This window comes from Phoenix dactylifera, chromosome 1 (assembly GCF_051530095.1).
Source record: "Phoenix dactylifera cultivar Ajwa chromosome 1, Ajwa_hap1_PhDact_Kaust_v1.1, whole genome shotgun sequence".
In the NCBI taxonomy this organism is placed as follows: domain Eukaryota; kingdom Viridiplantae; phylum Streptophyta; class Magnoliopsida; order Arecales; family Arecaceae; genus Phoenix; species Phoenix dactylifera.
The window spans coordinates 38,231,672-38,250,354 of record NC_143190.1 but is presented as its reverse complement, the minus strand read 5'-3'; the positions used below and the strand labels follow the sequence as shown (position 1 = coordinate 38,250,354).

The 18,683-nt window shown below is 38.8% G+C and overlaps 1 protein-coding gene and 1 pseudogene across 3 annotated transcripts; both read right to left on the bottom strand.

Annotated features, from left to right (window-relative positions):
• Positions 1-2,201: 2,201 nt before the first annotated feature.
• On the bottom strand, positions 2,202-3,572 carry LOC149768624 (cysteine-rich receptor-like protein kinase 8 pseudogene; annotated as a pseudogene). The gene is made up of 3 exons (XR_016395586.1): positions 3,331-3,572; positions 3,103-3,253; positions 2,202-3,015 (listed from the first exon to the last, which is right to left on the bottom strand). The product of XR_016395586.1 is annotated as a cysteine-rich receptor-like protein kinase 8 pseudogene (transcript).
• Positions 3,573-3,746: 174 nt separating this feature from the next.
• On the bottom strand, positions 3,747-11,490 carry LOC149768623 (cysteine-rich receptor-like protein kinase 11). Of its 2 annotated transcripts, XM_089930895.1 has the most exons (4): positions 11,043-11,490; positions 9,874-10,001; positions 9,525-9,735; positions 3,747-3,808 (listed from the first exon to the last, which is right to left on the bottom strand). In XM_089930895.1, exons 1-4 carry the CDS (start codon positions 11,185-11,187, stop codon positions 3,792-3,794), a joined length of 501 nt encoding a protein of 166 aa, XP_089787021.1. In that variant the 5' UTR covers positions 11,188-11,490; the 3' UTR covers positions 3,747-3,791. The 2 variants fall into 2 exon arrangements, with proteins under 2 accessions (XP_089787021.1, XP_089787020.1); XM_089930894.1 differs by lacking the exon at positions 3,747-3,808 and having other exon boundaries at positions 7,952-9,735.
• Positions 11,491-18,683: the final 7,193 nt, after the last annotated feature.

Genomic DNA, 18,683 nt, shown 5'->3' with positions numbered 1-18,683 from the left:
TAGGTGGGCTTAAAAAACTATGTATGAACAATAAGATTCCATTCAACTTGCGGAAAAGAGGGACAAAAGTACTCCGTGGACTCTATAGAAAGCATCGTGTAGGCCGTTTAATGTCCTGTTCTACTGACCTGTGGCTCTACCATTTGTAGAGAAGAAAGAAGTCACAACACAAAGGAGGCACCTTATCAGCTAGTATAAGAATCTTAAAGCAGATGCCAGAGGGGACCAGACGGGAACCAACATAGAAGGTTCCGTTAAATCTCCAGAGGACAAACTCACCTCGTCCCTCCGATCTCTTGTTGATCCAACTGCTTCTTGCTTTTTTTTTCTCTAAAGAAAAGAGAAAAAAATTCCCCTTTTTTTCTTTCACTTTGTACCTGATCAATTTCTTAGGGTCCCGTGGGTGGTCGTACATTCTTGATCCCAATTTTTTTAGGATTTCTCTTGCTTTGTTAAATAATTATCTTTTCTAGTCACACCTCTAAATTGATACATTGGTAGTCTGAAATGTGAATAACTTGATGTGCTTCATTCCGTCTTTGTCGCTGTCTCTATGCGTTGCCATTGGCTGCAGCGGAATCGAACGCTTATGAGATCCTGTCCGAATTCCAGAAGCTGTAAACTTTTCTGACAACGAGAAGCGCTTGTTGCAAGCTTGGTTGATTCAGATTGTTGCCTGGGTTAAGGGGAGACTGTGAATGTTAACAGCCAGGAAGAGATTTCATCTTTGGCTAAAGTGATGCTCAGGAATATTGGAGCTGCAAAGAAAATTTTCACCACATAGAGTTCCAATGCACCATGGTTGTTATTTAACATCTAGGACTTATTTTTGTTTGTGTTACCAAACAAAAATTTTAGGATTTCATGTTTATTAAATCGTATTGATTGAAGACAAGTTTCACGAGATGGATAACACTAAAGACCATGAACTTTGGATTTTCGCTGGCTAGTTAATTGAATGATTCATTTTCTTAACGGTTAGGTAGCAAGGGGATATGCCCAACATGTATTGTGGTTAATGCTTAATGTTGCATTTTGCAAGATTCCCTCAGCACAATTAGTATTCAGTGCTACATCTGGAACTTACGTGGCTAGGAGTTTGTGTGGGTGTGCAAGAGCCCTAACTGGGCTCAAAAGATATTTGAGACATGGATAACATAGGTGCTGGTCACAAAATTTGCTGGGTTAAATAGTAAGTTTTAGGTGTTAGATAACCATGGCTATATATTTGTTAGGGATGGCAACATGTCGGAAATAGATCGGCTATGCTATTATCTGTTCCTGCCCCGTAATTGCCTCAGAGCGGGGCGGGGCAGGTAGAGTCAAGGAAAGGGGTAGGGCAAGTAAAATTAAATGAGGTAGGTTGGATGGGTTGAGTCAGTTAAAGTTACAAAATCAATTTTTTTTCTTACATATAAATCAATTTATTTATTTATTTATTTGCCTTGAGGGAGAAATTTGTGAAGATATATATATATATATATATAGATATACAGATCGGGTTCGGAGTAGGTTTTACCATTATCCTTATCTGCCCCGGATCTATTACGGGTTAGGTGAAATATGCTCCATTCAAATTGGGTTGGGTCGGGTGCCTGATGGGGTGGACTAAATTGCAAGCCCTAGTGTTTGGCCATTCCTGCTAGGTTTAGACCTAAAAACATTGTATTTTTTTTCGGGAGGGGGTGAGGGGCAGGCAGATGAGCTTTTGGTTGCCTTAGGTCGAAGGAATTTTGAATGCCATGGATCAGCTCTTAATTGATTAAATCATAACTATTATGTGAATATAGAAAGATGTAAACAAAGTTCACAAGTATTTAGTGATCACATATAGCTAAAGACATGAAATCTCGTCACAAGTATTGAAAAGTAAAAGAACATGCTTGGTCACACTGACCAGTAATTTCACCCAATGCCTTATTGCCAATTGGCAGCGCATTTTACCAAGTATTTTTTGTGGCATTTAAATTTTTACTATAAATAATGTACAAACATTGAGTCTGCCTTTAAAAGCTAGCTATCAAAGTAAAACTTTCATGAGTTGTCTTGTGGCTTATTTTAAAAAGTCAAAGAAGTTAAAACTTTATGCCGAATCACTGATGCTTCCTTTCCTAGACTTTGACAGACAAGCTTATATGATGAGATTAATGTAACATATTGCTGTCATGCAGAAATTAAAATGCAATTATTTTCATAGCAAGTGGATATCTATTTGGCAGCTAGGCCATTTCAATAACTTCCTTCTGAAGTAGCATAATAATAATTCTAAGTTTCTGAGTTAGCTTTTCATGCCTTGGCCCCCAAAAAATAGCAAAATATGTAATAATCATAACTTTGAAAGATGTCCCTTGGAACTTATGATTTGAAATGTATATAGAACTCTTTAGGAATAATGAAGGCCAATATCTGGTTAAACTTTTTCTTTCTGATGTAAATATCTAGTTAACATAGGGAAAGGAAAAGAATATATTGTACAATTATTGTCTCATCATGTATAATAAGGTATTTTTGATTACCTTGCTTACACATCAAACATATCAAACTATCTATATGTAATTTGTGAAGTCCATATATAATTCCAAAACTACAAAAGCAACCAGCCATCTAGATTTGAAAGGCAGGCTGATGGAATACAAACATTTACTAGTACAGTTGTTTCTCCCCCTAACGAGGGTTTAGTTCGGTAATTGATGCCTCATTTGAAGAGAATAGAGTCGATGTACTTGTAGACTGCTCATGTTTACCTCTACATGGACCGGCATCTTCAACAAGTCCATATGACTCTGTCATGGCATTTGCATAAAAAAATGCAGGCTGTGAGGGAGTTTGGAGTTTCATTTTGTACCGGTTGAGCATCAAAAAAACTGATAACATGTTTGGCCTGTCACTTGGATTTTCCTGTACAGATAACAACCCAATGTTGATGCATCTCAAGATTTCGTGGATTGAATAATTTTCAGCCATGCTTGGATCAACTAATTTCAGTGCTGTCTCATTGGTCCAACATTGCCATGCCTGGTAAAAGTCTGTTAGAATATGGCGTAGTCATCTCTAGACATATATCATAGTAGAAAATGTAAATGTGAATTTTGTAGTACTTACATAGCTTAGAAGATTCATCACATTTCCAGGGTCATAGAAACTATTGTTCCTTCTTCCGCTGACAATTTCCAAAACTAATACACCAAAACTAAAAACATCTGACTTAAGGGAAATACTCCCATGTATAGCATACTCTGGTGCCATATATCCACTGCAAACCATTAACAATCGAATAATATGAACCATTAAGGCTTAAAGCACAGTGAAATTTAGGCTTCAAAAACTTACTATGTTCCTACAACTTTAGTTGTCTTGCTTTCAGTATGGTCTCCACCAAAAAGTCTTGCCAATCCAAAGTCTGCAATCTTGGGATTCATGCTTGCATCTAACAAAATGTTGCTAGCTTTCAGATCTCGATGAATAATTCGTACTCTAGAATCTTCATGAAGATACAATAGTCCCCTAGCAATCCCTTGAATGATGTTGTGCCGTTGTTCCCAGTTTAGTTGTTCACTTTTGGCTGCATCTAGTTAATCCAGATAGAACATGTTTAATGTTATGTACCACTGCCAAAAATGGTTAATTTATTAATTTATAGAGATCAAATTGTATGCTAACCGAAAGAGCATTGCTGGTTTAGTTGGTTAGCACAAACCTATTAACGTATGTAATGTATGCTTATACGGTACCAGTTACTTCTCACTTCTTCCTCAGTTTCTTTTGACTATCCAATTTGACCTTGAGTAGTTCTACATGCTCAGCCTTCCTGAGAAACCATAACAAACAAAACTCTGGGATTATGTATCACCTACTACGGAACTTCTTTTGAGTGAATTTTGTTCAGAACTTCCTATTATTTTTGAAGTTTTTTTGGCCCTCTTGTTTTGTAAATATGAGTGTCTTTTCTATGTATTTTGGAGTACCTGTATGCATCTTTTGTGAGCATGTTCATTTTATATACTCATTTTGGCATATGTTAAGAATATAGTCATGTTTTCATATCTAGCAAACATTATTGTGTGCCTTCACAATCTTATGCTATGTGTTTATATTATGAAATTTTCTTTTTGCTTTGTTAGCTTCATAGTTTTCTTACTAAGCCTATTAATCTTTAGATTAATTGGCAGGGATTTTAGCAGACCAGTTTTGACCTCAAATGTCAAACTTACATGTGTGTACTCTTTAAGTCATAGATGTTCTCTTGAAACATAGCTCCTGATATGCTGCTGATACGCCTCTGTTACAGCTGCTGAACTCAACCTGGGCTCCACCAAAGCTTCACTGATATGCTGCCTGATACGCCACTGATACGCTGACTCACATGCTGATGAGGATTGGTGTGAAGAGATGGAGCTGAGCTGGAGCTGAGGAGGAAGCTTAACCACTAACCATATTCAGTTGATCAGTTCAACTGATAACTGAATTCAGTTGATTCCAGTTGTACTAGTTAAGTTAGTTTCAGACTTACTTATAAATAGATGTGTTCATGATGTAATCAAAGAATTTTTTCTGTGAAGAAATAAAGGAAGTCTTCCTCCATCTATTCTTCTTCCCTCACTGTTCAAAGTTTCAGTTTTTGTCATGGTATCAGAGCAAGTCTCCATGGCAGCGTCTCATTCACAGCATTCTTCTTCCTTTTCTTCTTCTGCCGATGATCAATCAAGCCCATATTTCCTGCATCATGGAGACAATCCAGGTACTACTCTAGTTTCACAAATGCTTAGTGGGGAAAACTATCCAAGTTGGTGTAGATCAATGGAAATGGCACTAAGTGCAAAGAACAAGATAGCTTTTGTTGATGGATCACTTCCCAAACCAGAACCATCCAACCCATTGCTTTCAGTATGGATTAGATGTAATGATATGGTGACTTCTTGGATTCTAAATTCACTGTCAAAAGAGCTAGCTGAGAGTGTTCTTTATATCAACTCAGCTAGAGATGTTTGGAATGATCTACGAGAAAGATTTTCACAAGGTAATGGACCTAGAATATTTCAAATTCAAAAGTCCATTGCTTCTTTGTCACAGAATCAATCCAGTGTTAGTTCCTACTTCACTAAACTCAAGGGTCTATGGGAGGAATTATGGAATTATAGGCCAAATCCTATCTGTTCTTGTGGTGCAATGAAACAGTTAATAGAATATCAAAATCAGGAGTGTACCATGCAATTTTTGATGGGGTTAAATGACACTTACTCACACATACGAGGTCAGATCCTCTTGATCGATCCTCTTCCCTCAATAAATAAAGTTTTTTCATTAGTATTACAAGAAGAGAAACAGAGGGAGGTCACTTCTGATGCTAATCCGAATGTGAATAATATAGCATTCTTGAGCAGATCTGCTACTAAATCAGGAGTTAGCCATTTTCAAAAAAAGGATCGCCCCATGTGCAGTTACTGTGGTATGATGGGGCATACAAAGGACAAATGCTATAAGTTGCATGGATATCCTCAAGGATACAAGCCCAAAACTAGAGGACCCAAAATACTGAATCTCAAGTTTCTGTGAATCAAGCAACTTCCCAGAAGTTACCATTTACAGCAGAACAATGTCAACAATTACTTGCATTGATCAATCCTACTGCAAATGGTGATTCTAAAGTCACTCAATCCTCTGTCTTCTTGACTCCTGGGGCATCTTCATCAGGTTCTAAAAGTGAGAATCTAGCAGTAAACATGGCAGGTATACCCCCTTCACATTTCTTGGCCTCTGCTTTTTCTTCATCCCCAAGACACTGGATACTTGACACGGGTGCAACTGACCATATGGTGCACTCTCTTTCCATGCTGACAACCATTACTTCTGAGATTTTTACATCAGTCAAACTCCCAAATGGAATTTCTGTGCCGGTTACACATATTGGCACTGTCAAGATTTCAAAACATATCACCCTCACAAACGTTTTGGTGGTCCCTTCATTCTCTTTCAATTTGATTTCTGTCAGCTCTCTATTAAAGCAAATGTCATGCTGCCTAATCCTCTTGTCTAACTGCCTATTCATCCAGGACCTGTGCACTTGGACAACGATTGGTTTGGCTAAAGAACAAGGTGGCTTATACTATATGATCCAAGATCATATTGCTGAGGTTAACAATGTTTGTAAACCATCTGCTAATACTGTCACTGCAGACTTGTGGCATTTTAGATTAGGTCACCCCTCTTCATCTAGAATGCATTCTCTACACAATTGTATTCCTAATATTGCAAACACAAAGCTACAATACTGCACCATTTGTCCTTTAGCAAAACAGCACAAACTACCTTTCCCTGTTTCATTGAATAAAACCCAATTCCTTTTTGAGCTTGTTCATTGTGATGTATGGGGACCTTTTAGTGTTCAGGCATATGATGGTTCTTGTTATTTTTTAACCATAGTTGATGATTACAGTCGTTGCACTTGGGTTTTCTTAATGAACTCAAAGTCACAGACACAATCCCTCATACAGTCATTTTTTGAGTTGGTGGAGACTCAATTTCGTGCCAAGATCAAATCAGTACGTACTGATAACGGCTCTGAATTCAGTCTTCATGAGTTTTTCAGTTCGAAAGGAGTCATTCATCAACATTCATGTGTTGAAACTCCTCAACAAAACGGTATCGTAGAGAGGAAGCATCAGCATCTTCTAAACATAGCCAGAGCACTTAGATTTCAATCTAATATCCCTCTCAAATTTTGGAATGACTGTATATTGACAGCGGCATACCTTATTAACAGAACATCATCCCATTTGCTTGCCAATAGGTCTCCCTATGAAATGTTATTCTCTTCAAAGCCAACTTATGATCATCTTAGAACATTTGGCTGTTTGTGTTATATGTCAACACTCACTCGGAACAGAACCAAATTTGATTCTCGGGCTGAGCCTTCAGTTTTCCTTGGCTATCCATATGGAATAAAAGGCTATAAGGTTTACAATTTACAAACCAAGTCTTTTTCCATCACTCGGAATGTAGTTTTTCATGAACACGTCTTCCCATTTAAACAATTTCCTTCTTTACTTTTAGAGTATGCTGATTCACACTGTATTATACCAAATTCCATACGCGACAACCCTCTATTGCATAATCTTCCTTCACCTGTTCCTTCAGAGCCTTACCTTCGACATACTTCATTCGAACCTTCCTTGAATCAAACTGAACCAGTCTCACAACCACAGTCCAACGCTGAACTAAGAGTTCAACCTGTGAGGAGATCTACTCGAAATAGAAGACCACCTTCCTATCTGCAGCAGTATCATTGTCAATCAGCCACTTGTTCTTCTGCTTTTCCATCCATGATGGCAGGTTCTACTACTTCTTTAGGTAAACAGTATGACATATTCTCCTTCCTTGGCTATAATAAACTCTCTCCCACCTATAAGTCATTTGTTCTTACCATTAGCAAAGAGATTGAACCCACCTCATACAAGCAAGCTGTTCAATGTCCTGAATGGAGGGAAGCCATGGCCAAAGAAATTGATGCTCTAGAACAAAACAATACTTGGACCATCACAGATCTGCCACAGGGTAAAGAAGCGATTGACTGCAAATGGTGTTACAAAACTAAGTTCAAATCAGATGGAACTGTGGAGCGCAAAAAGGCTCGATTAGTGGCCAAAGGATTCACTCAACGAGAGGGATTTGATTATTTTGAAACCTTCTCCCCAGTGGCAAAGCTAACTACCATCCGAATTCTTTTAGCTGTTGCAGCTGTGAACAATTGGTATCTTCATCAGCTTGATATCAATAATGCTTTCCTACATGGTGATCTGCATGAAGAAATCTATATAAAAATACCTCCTGGTTTTACTAGAGAGGGCGAGCATAAAGTTTGCAAACTAAATAAATCCCTTTATGGTTTGAAACAAGCTTCTAGGCAATGGTTCTTCAAACTTTCTGAATTTCTCTTAGCTACTGGTTTTAAGGTTGCAATTGATCAGAAATTCAAAATCAAAGATTTGGGTGAGCTCAAATATTTTTTGGGACTTGAAGTTGCAAGGTCTACAGATGGAATTTCAGTCTGTCAGCGCAAATTCACCCTTGATCTACTTTCAGACACGGGTTTTCTTGGTGCTAAACCATCTAAAACCCCCATTGAGCAGAATTTAAAACTGACTAAGGATGAAGGCTTGCCTCTTGCTAATCCTACTGAATATAGGCGACTCATTGGGAAACTTCTATATCTCACCATCACTAGACATGATCTATCATACTGTTTGCAAGTTCTAAGCCAATTCATGGACAAGCCTCATCATTCTCATCTCACTGCAGCCCATCGTGTGCTGCGATATCTTAAGGCTACTCCTGGACAGGGTCTATTCTTCCCATCTTCCTCTGAATTAAGTATCAAGGCTTACTCTGATTCAGATTGGGCTGGTTGCCCAGAAACACAGAGGTCTCTTACAGGTTACTGTGTATTCCTCGGTGACTCCTTGATTTCATGGAAATCAAAAAAACAGTTGACTGTGTCACGATCCTCGGCTGAGGCAGAATATCGAGCAATGGCTGATACCGCTTGTGAGATAACGTGGATTAAGTACATTCTGACTGATCTTATGGTTCCACACTCCAAGCCTGCTTTACTATTTTGTGACAATAAAGCAGCCTTATCCTTAGCCACTAATCCGGTTTATCATGGAAGAACTAAGCATATTGAATTGGATTGTCATTTGATTCGAGAGAAAGTTCAGTTGGGGATCATTCACATATTGCATGTCCGCTCTCAATATCAATTAGCAGACATTCTCACTAAAGCACTCAACTCTTCTCAGTTTATTCTCCTTTTGTCCAAGATGAGTATTCACAATATTTACTGCTCATCTTGAGGGGGAGTCTTGAAACAAAGCTCCTGATATGCTGCTGATACGCCTCTGTTACAGCTGCTGAACTCAACCTGGGCTCCACCAAAGCTTCACTGATATGCTGCCTGATACGCCACTGATACGCTGACTCACATGCTGATGAGGATTGGTGTGAAGAGATGGAGCTGAGCTGGAGCTGAGGAGGAAGCTTAACCACTAACCATATTCAGTTGATCAGTTCAACTGATAACTGAATTCAGTTGATTCCAGTTGTACTAGTTAAGTTAGTTTCAGACTTACTTATAAATAGATGTGTTCATGATGTAATCAAAGAATTTTTTCTGTGAAGAAATAAAGGAAGTCTTCCTCCATCTATTCTTCTTCCCTCACTGTTCAAAGTTTCAGTTTTTGTCATGTTCTGTACTATATTTTGGGTCTAATTTTGGTATATGGTTCATTATAAAGTTAACAATTGTAACCATTTGTAAGCATAAACAAGAAGACTTATCCCATCTAGTTTGGGTCACGTATTTAGGAATCTTATAATGTCATTGGTCCATATCCAAGCCAAGCAGTCTGAAATGATGAAGTCATTTCTCATATGAAAAATTAAACCTTAAATTACTAAGTATGTTTCAGCAGACTTTGCAAGCAAGGTTTGTTAGGGACTTGGAGATATCTAAGCAATGGAAAAAGTACCAAATATAAATGTGTCAAGGCTCTTATTCTGGATGTATTCATAGACAAGCAACTGCTCTTGCATTTCCAAGCAATAACCCAACACTCTTACAAGATTCTTATGGTGAAGCTGAGCAACAAAGTCCACTTCATTTCTTAATTGTTCTAGTCCTTGCCCTGAACTTTTTGAAAGCCTCTTTACAGCTATGTCCTGTCCATCTGATAATGTTCCCTGTTAGAAAGCATAAGAGAACTAGGTATTTTATCAATTTGTAACAGAAAATTAGAAGATAGCACCATACGCTGTTTATTATTGAAATTAATGAATCTTTGTCTAAACAGCCAGTAGCTTATACTAATCCATTACTACCTTATAAACTGTGCCAAAACCACCCTCTCCAAGCTTATTTGCACTGGAGAAATTATTAGTGGCTTCTTTGATTGTAGGCAAATCAAATAGCAGAGAACTTTTCCTTGTAATATCATTGATGTTTTCCCCTATTAGCAAAAGAATAAGCAAGATGAAAAAACCTCTGCAGTGTGCACAAAGAAATATTTAATGAAAGAATGTGAAGGAAATAGTAGAAGAATTCACAGGGCATTCTGGATATGAATATCATTGCCCAACAATGTTGCTGATAAATATAGCATGTTTTATAGGTGATTTATTCCTCACTTACATAGACTACATTGGTTTTTCAAAGTATTATTTTACTAAATAAATAAATAATAAACAACCAGTTATCTTGTTTGATCATTACATGAAACCTAGCATGGTCCCCATTGTTTAGGTGGCCACCTGAGCACCTAGGTACCTTTGGCACTTGTTGCATACATGGATGCTAGCTAGTGCGGCCATCCAAGCACCTACCTGGGTATTTGCACATAACCACTATCTAGTTCTTGAAGGTGCACCTAAGATGGATATTTAAGGTTGCACTACCTTGTACTACTATCTAAATGTTTTTTATGATTTTTGAAAAAATTAAATAATATAATCATTATCATAAAATTTATCTGTATGTGAGAGTTACTACATTTCATACAAATTTAGTGAATCATTGTGTAATTTAACGCCAATAACAGACCTATGTCCTTGGTATACCACGAAGGACCTTAAAGGGGTTGCTGCCCAGGTTTCCCTTATTGGTCTGACAACGTTGTGCATCCACAGAGTCTGGCAGATATTTGGGTATAGATGCAATAAGAGAATCCATTTGTAGTTATTGAACCTAAGACTGTTTAAATTGACATGCCAGCAAAGGAAGGCCATAGAACCATGCAAATCTGATGTCTAGTGTAACGCACATTCAATGCACATGGTAATGTGATGAAATATGGATGACCAGGATTTAGGGCATGTATTAATCCATGATGATGGGTTTCTTGTTCATTTATGGTTGATCAAATTATTTTCCATCTTTTCTCCAGAACGGTGATACATTTTGGGAATTCAATCACCCATTTACCATCATAGTTTATTCTTTGGCTACTCAATAACCAATGACAAGAATTTGAGAATGTCTGTTGGCTACTTACCGTTTCTTTTCTTTATAGCCTTCTGTCTCCACAAGCAAATGCAAACAAAGCATGCTAGCATGAGTATGACTACCATAAGGGCGAAAACAATAATGCGAGTTCTTGCTACGTTCTTTTCTTGTCCTGCACCAAGTGAAAATTTCATGTATAGCTGTCCTTTTGGTTATATCATTTGAATATTTGGTTAAGAGATGTTAAAGGCTATAATTAACAAACACGAATGTGGCAAGTCTACTTTCCTCAATGTTGTAAAATAGATTGCACGACTCAGATTGTAAATCCCGGCCCATCTGGAGACTTGGGAGGAATAGCGGTGGAGATCGGCAACTGTTGAGGCGGTTATAACCGCCTGACAGCCACGATCACTACCACTTCTCCTTCCCCGCCGAGGCTTATAAGAGCCCAGGGACTCTTCTCAAGGACGCTTTATCCCTCACCTCTCACTGCCCTCACTCATTCTTTCTTCTGCTACAAAGAACTGAAGCAGGAGTGGCGGCGCCGGTGGAGGAGGTATCCCCTGCTCGACACCGTCGCCGAATCACCGGAGGAAACATCAAATGCTCCGCTCTGGAGCTAGGTAAGTCTTGATCCCTTCTCCCTCGTATCATTCATACTTCATTCAAGTAGGATCTAGTCTAGCTATGAAACAAAACCAAAAAGGGAAAATGAAATAGAGATCGAAGAGTGAAGAAGAGAAGGAAGAAGATGAGGAGGAGGGAAGGGAGAGATCTTATCTGCAGTGTTCGGCCTCTGAGCCAACACTGACACGATCGGCCACGGTCGTGGCCCCGACCGTCGATGGCCGAAGACCCTTCTCCTCCCGATCATCTCCTTCCCCTATTAGCCAAACCCTAACTCTTGATCCATGGAAGGAGGGGTCGGTCCAAGCACATCCGGTTCCCATGGGGTGGAACCGGTATGTTCTTAGGGTTGCCGGAGAGGAGGGCTTCTTGCTTCCTTCTCGATCTTGGTGGCCCGAGGGAGAGAACCCCTGATTCGGCCGCAGCTGTCGTCGGCCTCAGCCAAGGTGGCGGTAGAGCCAAGGGATCTTCCCTCCCTTGATATGCCGACGGAGGAGGGCTTCTCCTCCCCTCTATTGCATCGAATCCAGAAAAAAAAGACCAAGAAGTAGAAAGGGATCTCTATGTTCCGGCCGAAGATACCATCGGGTCGACCACGGGCGTCGGCCGCAGGGCCGGCCGCGTGCCGTGCGGACGCCGCTGGTCGGCCGCAATGCTGTCAGCTACGGGCCAATCTCCACCCAAGCTCACCTCCTTGCTTCATGGGAGAAGAGGAGGAGGAGGGGATGGGGACGGGAAGAAGAATGAAGGAGAAGAAGGTTCGGGAAGAGCGGAGAAGAGAAGAAAAAAAGAAAGAAAAAGAAAAAGAAAAGAAGAAGAAGAAAAGAAAAGAAGAAAAGAAAAGAAAAGAGGAAAGAAAAATAAAATAAAAAAATTGATATGGGCCGAGTTGGGCTTGATTCCAGCGGTGGGCTTCATAGAAACCGGACTTTAAAGACCCGAGGCCAGGTGGGGCCCAGGTCCGAGCCCAATATTTTTTTAAAAACCCAGAATTGACTAAACCAGTATGCAATTGACCCAGGTCTAAACCAGTATGCAATGGACCCAAGCCTGAACCAGAAATTAAATTAGGCTATGGACCCGAAAATGAAATTGAGTCCTATGGATGGGCTGTAAATGACTTTAAGATTATGAATAAATAGAAATTAAATGTGCAAGTGACATGTAATTTAATGAGCTTGCTAGGTATTGGAGACTTGGCATTTGGTGAGCAAATTAAGATAAGTAACCTGTCTTAATCTTATTATGAATCATGTATTACATTTTATATGATGAAAAAGTATTATTTATAGAATTGGAATTGTGTATATGAATTGTGGAAAATGTAAGTAACCCGGATATAATCTTATGTTTTATCAAATACTTGTGACTATTTGATTATGAAATTGTATATGATTATTTATATTTTTACAAAATTAGGATCCAACATGTGTTAGCAAATAATTGCATGATTTTGGATAAATAGCATCCATCATGATTATTATATTATTTACACATGATTATGATGATGTAGAAAGATGCATGGAAAGAAAAATAAAGTTTTCAGCATGATCATGAATTTTATTTAGCATGATGCCATTATTCACTTTCCAATGTACCGATGAGAAAAGATTTATGAAAAGCATGATATGTTTTTAAGAACTCTCAGATCGCTATGCACGACCCCCGCCAGTGGGTAACAGTAACTAGGCATACGACCCCAGCCAGTGGGTAAAAGTAACTTGGCTTTACGACCCCCGCCAGTGGGTAATAGTTACTGGAAGAAGATCCTGCTAACGGGGAACAATAGTTGGCAAAGATTATGGCCCTCGCCAGCGGGTTACAGTAGCTCGGCATACGGCCCTCGCCAGCGGGTTACAGTAGCTCGGCATACGGCCCTCGCCAGCGGGGAACAATAGTTGGCAAAGATTATGGCCCTCGCCAGCGGGTTACAGTAGCTCGGCATACGGCTCTCGCCAGCGGGTTATAGTAGCTTGGTTTAGACCCTGCCAACGGGAAACAATAGTTGGCAAAGATTATGGCCCTCGCCAGCGGGTTATAATAGCTTGGCTTAGACCCTGCCAACGGGGAATAATAGTTGGTAAAGATTATGGCCCTATCACGGGTAATCATAGTGACCATAGCTGCACTATCATCTGAGAGCACGAATTTCAAAGCATGAATAATGATGAGTACGGATTTCAAAGCATGAATAATGATGAGTACGGATTTCAAAGCATGAATAATGATGAGTACGGATTTCAAAGCATGAGATAATGACAAAAGTTTTATGATGCATATCCATGTTTATGAAGTTGCATAAATGGACATGCATAGTTTTATGACTGGTTTGTTATATGAAATGCTTACTTTGTTACAACTGTTAGTTTCTTAAATTAATGCACTAGTATGAGAAAATATTATGCTTGATCAGATAAGATTATGCATGGTTAGTTACTGAGCTTTATAGCTCATACCCATTTATTTATGTTCTTACAGATGAATAGGAGATGCTAGGAACGAGGAGCGTGATATGCTTCAGGGTTATGGGGAAAAGAAAATGACACATTAAATGTTGCTATTTTTAGATGCTTTGTAATCAATCTTTTATTGAGGAAACATTTGAAGTTTTTAAGTGGCTGCGTGTTATTGCGGGCAAAAGTTTGCAATAGCACGGCCGTGTCATGATCCGAATTCGGAGCGTGACACAGATGACATAAATAATATGATTGAAACATAAATTATATGTTTGTCCACACAAATGTGCCTGTGAGTGCAAACAGAAAATACTTTATAGGTTATATAATTCTATTCTTTAGTTTTAAGATTCTTAATCATAAGAGTTTCTTATTTTGTCTAACAGAACCTCTTTCCATGGACAGGAGCTTTTTCTTTTTGAACCTCAATTGCAGGTTGTGCTAGCTTCCTGGTACTTATCTTGGTCTTCACATTGTCTATTGGAACTTTCATTTTCTCTACAGGAATAACTGGGTTCCTCCCATTGAGAGCATTGACAGGAGACTCACATCTGGAAAGATAAACTCCTCGCTTTCAGAGGTAGGCTTATGTTTGATGAATATTATTCTTTCTTCTTTTCCAACCTTATGCCAGCCTCCTTTGTTTCAAGCTGGGTTATCAAGAGAATTGACTCCGTTAAGCATTATTTCTTTTGGAAAGGCTGAGAATAAGTTTGGTGGGGATTGTGTTTAGCAAAATGGAGGGTGTTTTTTTTTTTTTTTGGTTTGAAGAACTTGAGAAATATGAATCTGGCTATCCTCAGTAGTTTTATTTTGAAGGTTTGGGAAAAGGAAGGAGTAAAAAAACATAGATCAATTATTATTGTAGAAGTCCTAGTTCAGGGGACTGGTACTTGTCTTTGCTTGCCTCAGTTTTCTGGAAAGACACCCTGAAGATGGAGAACTTTTCCAGATATGTGATTATTTTCTGTGTGTTGGTAAAGAAGTTTTGGCTTGACTTCTGGTTAGACAAGATCACTCCAATAGACTTATTTCCTAATCTCTTTTGGATCTATGAGGGAGTGGGCTCTCAGAATTGGGCATTTTATTTAGAAATCATTAGTTAAGTTCTTAAATCTACAAATAATCCTATTGGAAGTTCAAGCAGTGACTTCCAAGGATGGTAGAAGATGAAGATGGAAATCATCTAGAATCTGATCTGTGAAGTCCTTCAACTGCTTTCTTCTTCAATAATTGTTAAACACATTCTCACCAAACAGCTGTGGAGATATTCTATCACAGAAAAATACAAGATTTCCATGTGATGGGCCATCAACATCATATAGTTAACAGAAGGAAACCTGAGGGGGAATTGGTGTACACATCAAAGTTGTCTTCTTTGTAATCATTAACCATCTTGTCTGAGAGATCTGTTTTATATGCTATTTATCTTTATTCAAGCATGGTTTCAAGATCCGTGGCTAGCTAGGTAGATTTTAATTCCTTATGATTGGAATGGAGGTCAAAGAAATTATAGTGGAATTCATGAGAAGGTTGATTCTGCTGGTCATAACAGTTTGTTGGTGCTTTTGGAAGGAAAGAAACAGTCATCTACTGATGAAGAAAAAGACCTTCCAATTTAGGTCTCTCAATCATATTTTAAAAGGGCTTGGAGTTTCAGTACTACAGGCATTGTATTGGATGTTGAAGGGTCTATTGCCCCACTTGCAGGGTTTAAGGGTACCTTCTTGTTCATTCTGGCTTACTTGGTCTTAGCTAAATCTTTTCTGAACATTTTATCTGCTCCGTGAAAAGTTTGGTTGGTTTTATCCCACCCTTTTCTCCGAAAAAATGAAGATTGCTTTATTTGCTAATTCAACTAAAGCCAGTTTGTTATTATATTATTAGGATAAGAAGGCACAGGATATGGTGTTAGTGTTGTGTAAAAAAGTGTCTAGATGCAATACACACATTTTAGAGGTCAGATTCTTACTTGTAGTAAATGCATTATATGATGGAGGAGGAAGGGATGGTATTATTGATGGTGGAATTGGATCTAGAGGAGGTGATGAAACTGTCCAAACTGGAGCTGGCTCAAAGAAGTGGGTCATGTTGTACTTCAAAATACAGCTTATTTCTAGAAGTGTCGCTTGTCACGGATTAAGCATTTCAGGCAATTTCATCAAAATATTTGGTGCAAACCTTTCCCTACTGAAGGGAACCTAAAGAGCTAGAGATCTGTGGAATTCTCTAGAAGCCTACAGATGTAGCAAGAAGGATAGATATTTTTCTAAGCTTTTATAGAAGTTGCTGTAAGAATCCTAACCATTAGAATTATGCCACTTTTACGTAATCCTAACCATCTATTGTACTTGGTAGATCCTATGAAAGGAAGGGAGGTCTCACTGGCCAAACCACCAAGGGAGGAGTTGAGAGTTCTCTAGTAAATACTACTCTTCATTCTCCCAAATTCTCTCTCTCGTGTGCTCTTCTCCTCTCTTTCTGAAAGTTCTAGCTTAAGGTGCTAGAGTGATAGGCTAACTTAGAAATCATTGTAGCCAAGCAAGGCTTCTAAGTGCCGCATGGGAACTCGAGGAAATACGAAGCCCGCGACATCCTGCCTGTGCTGCATAGCAGCAATCATGAAGAGTGCCACAAGAGTGTCTAAGGCATTGGAGGCATTGTTTGCTTGATAGATGATATCAAGTGCATTGAACCAGCCCATATAGTTCTATAGATCTTGTAACATTTAAGTTTTCGGTGGCAAACATGAGAGAGAAGAATTTGAAAGATGCCATTTAGAAATCTCAATCATCATTTTTCCTAGTTGCGGATCAAATATTTTTCCCTCTGTAACATTGATTGTATCCCACATGTGAACTCTTGGAGACTCGTCCAACTTTGAGCAGAAATTTGTGATAGTGGAGTACCTGCGACAATCATCATACCAGATAATTGCAGATGGGCGCAGCTGAATGAGATCCAAAGATGCATTGTTGAGGCAATCTAAACATGTAGATGGTATTGACATATTCCTCTAGTACCGTCCTGTTCCACTGAGAGAACGATATTTTTGATCTTTTTTCTTTCCTTCATGTACTTATTAACCTTCAAGAATTCATATCCTGATGGTATTGATGTGTTCCTCTGGTATTATATAGTTCCAATAAGAGAATGGTATTTGGGATGCCCCTGAGAAACTGCTTCGCTCATAAACTAGGATTGCTCAGCTGTTCCGGTTGGTACTGGTCAGGACAGACCAGGAAGCTATCTGGGTCCCTTGGTACCCAACAGATAGGTGGATCCCTCTCTTTTTTCTGAAAAAAGTGGGTTCTCTTTTTTCTGAAAAAAAGTGGGTTCTCTTTTATCTCCTCTTGTTCATCCACAGAAGGGAGGAAAAGTGAGAAATACAGGAAGAAAGGAAGGACAAGCAGGGAGAAAAGAGAGAGAGGAGAGGAAAAAGTCAAACCCCATAAATCTATCTATGGACTTCAAAATTCTATCGAGGATTTAAAAATATGTAAAAATGCACTAATATTTTATTAAAAACAATAAAAGTTATAAAATTGAAGAAAAAATTTAGGACAAAGGAAAAGTGGCATAATCTAGGATGCCAGCTTGTTATGAGTGTTGGGATAGAAATGCCCCAGTATTGTACTGACCTGGGACCAAACTGAGGTGGGTACCACTACTGAGACTTGAATCTTTGTTAACCTTCATTCATAAACTCCAATTTTCAGAGTTTATGTTGGAAATTCAGTCATCTGTCTATTTGTTGCAAACAGAATAATCTGAAATTCACTATACTTGCAATTGCATTTGGTACCCCTTTCTTTTTGAACGTACCAGAAACTATAGGTGTCATTACACAGAGATACTTAGCATAGACTGGAAGTGAGAAACGAAGATACTTTTTGCATCTGCAAAGGCAGTTTATATATTTATAGAAACTACTAAAGCACACAAGAAAAGTTTCCAATACTATTGTCAGTGGCACCCATCTTGCTTAAATATCTATCTGCCTTCTTAACCTGGTAAAAACTTACATAGTTCATTCCTTTGTCCATTGACACAGGTGAGGCTTGATTTAACCTAGACCCCTGCAAATCTCTGAACTTTGTGATAATCCAAATTCTGAGTGCATATCAACTTTATGAAGCCATTTTGTGTCCTAACTAATGTCAACATCCTTTTGTACCTTAACAATTGCTGAAATACTCATAAAAATCGAGTAAAAGTGATGCTGCAAGGATCAATTTGGATTCTATGTATACTTCAAAAACTCTGAAGTATCGCTATACGGGGGGTGTACCAGTCTATGTCATTTAAGGATTGGGTCTCCATTTTTGCTACTAGCATGTCAATCAGCCATATTGCCTTGGGAAAGGAGTTAGAAGTTTTACAAGGTGTCTTTTGGGTGTTGGCACACGCACACGTTGCCAGCTTCTTCTCAATCTGCAAAACCTGGTAGATCTCAATAATGTAGAGCTGAAATTTCAGAGACCTCATTCAGAACATCTAGTCGTAGTCTAGCTTAATATCTTGCAACTATCACCTCTTCAAACTCATAAACCTCTGTTTACATGGACGGTTCCAAGAATTCCCAGTACCTGTCCATGCTATTG

What these genes read in the sequence shown, in the direction of transcription:
- LOC149768623 (XM_089930894.1), bottom strand. Translation starts at nt 11,187, where the DNA reads ATGAAATTTTCACTTGGTGCAGGACAAGAAAAGAACGTAGCAAGAACT. An exon ending in GGCTATAAAGAAAAGAAACG is followed by an intron (nt 10,002 to 11,042) that starts GTAAGTAGCCAA and finishes TTTTGCTAATAG; the next exon opens with GGGAAAACATCAATGATATT. An exon ending in GTTTTGGCACAGTTTATAAG is followed by an intron (nt 9,736 to 9,873) that starts GTAGTAATGGAT and finishes GCTTTCTAACAG; the next exon opens with GGAACATTATCAGATGGACA.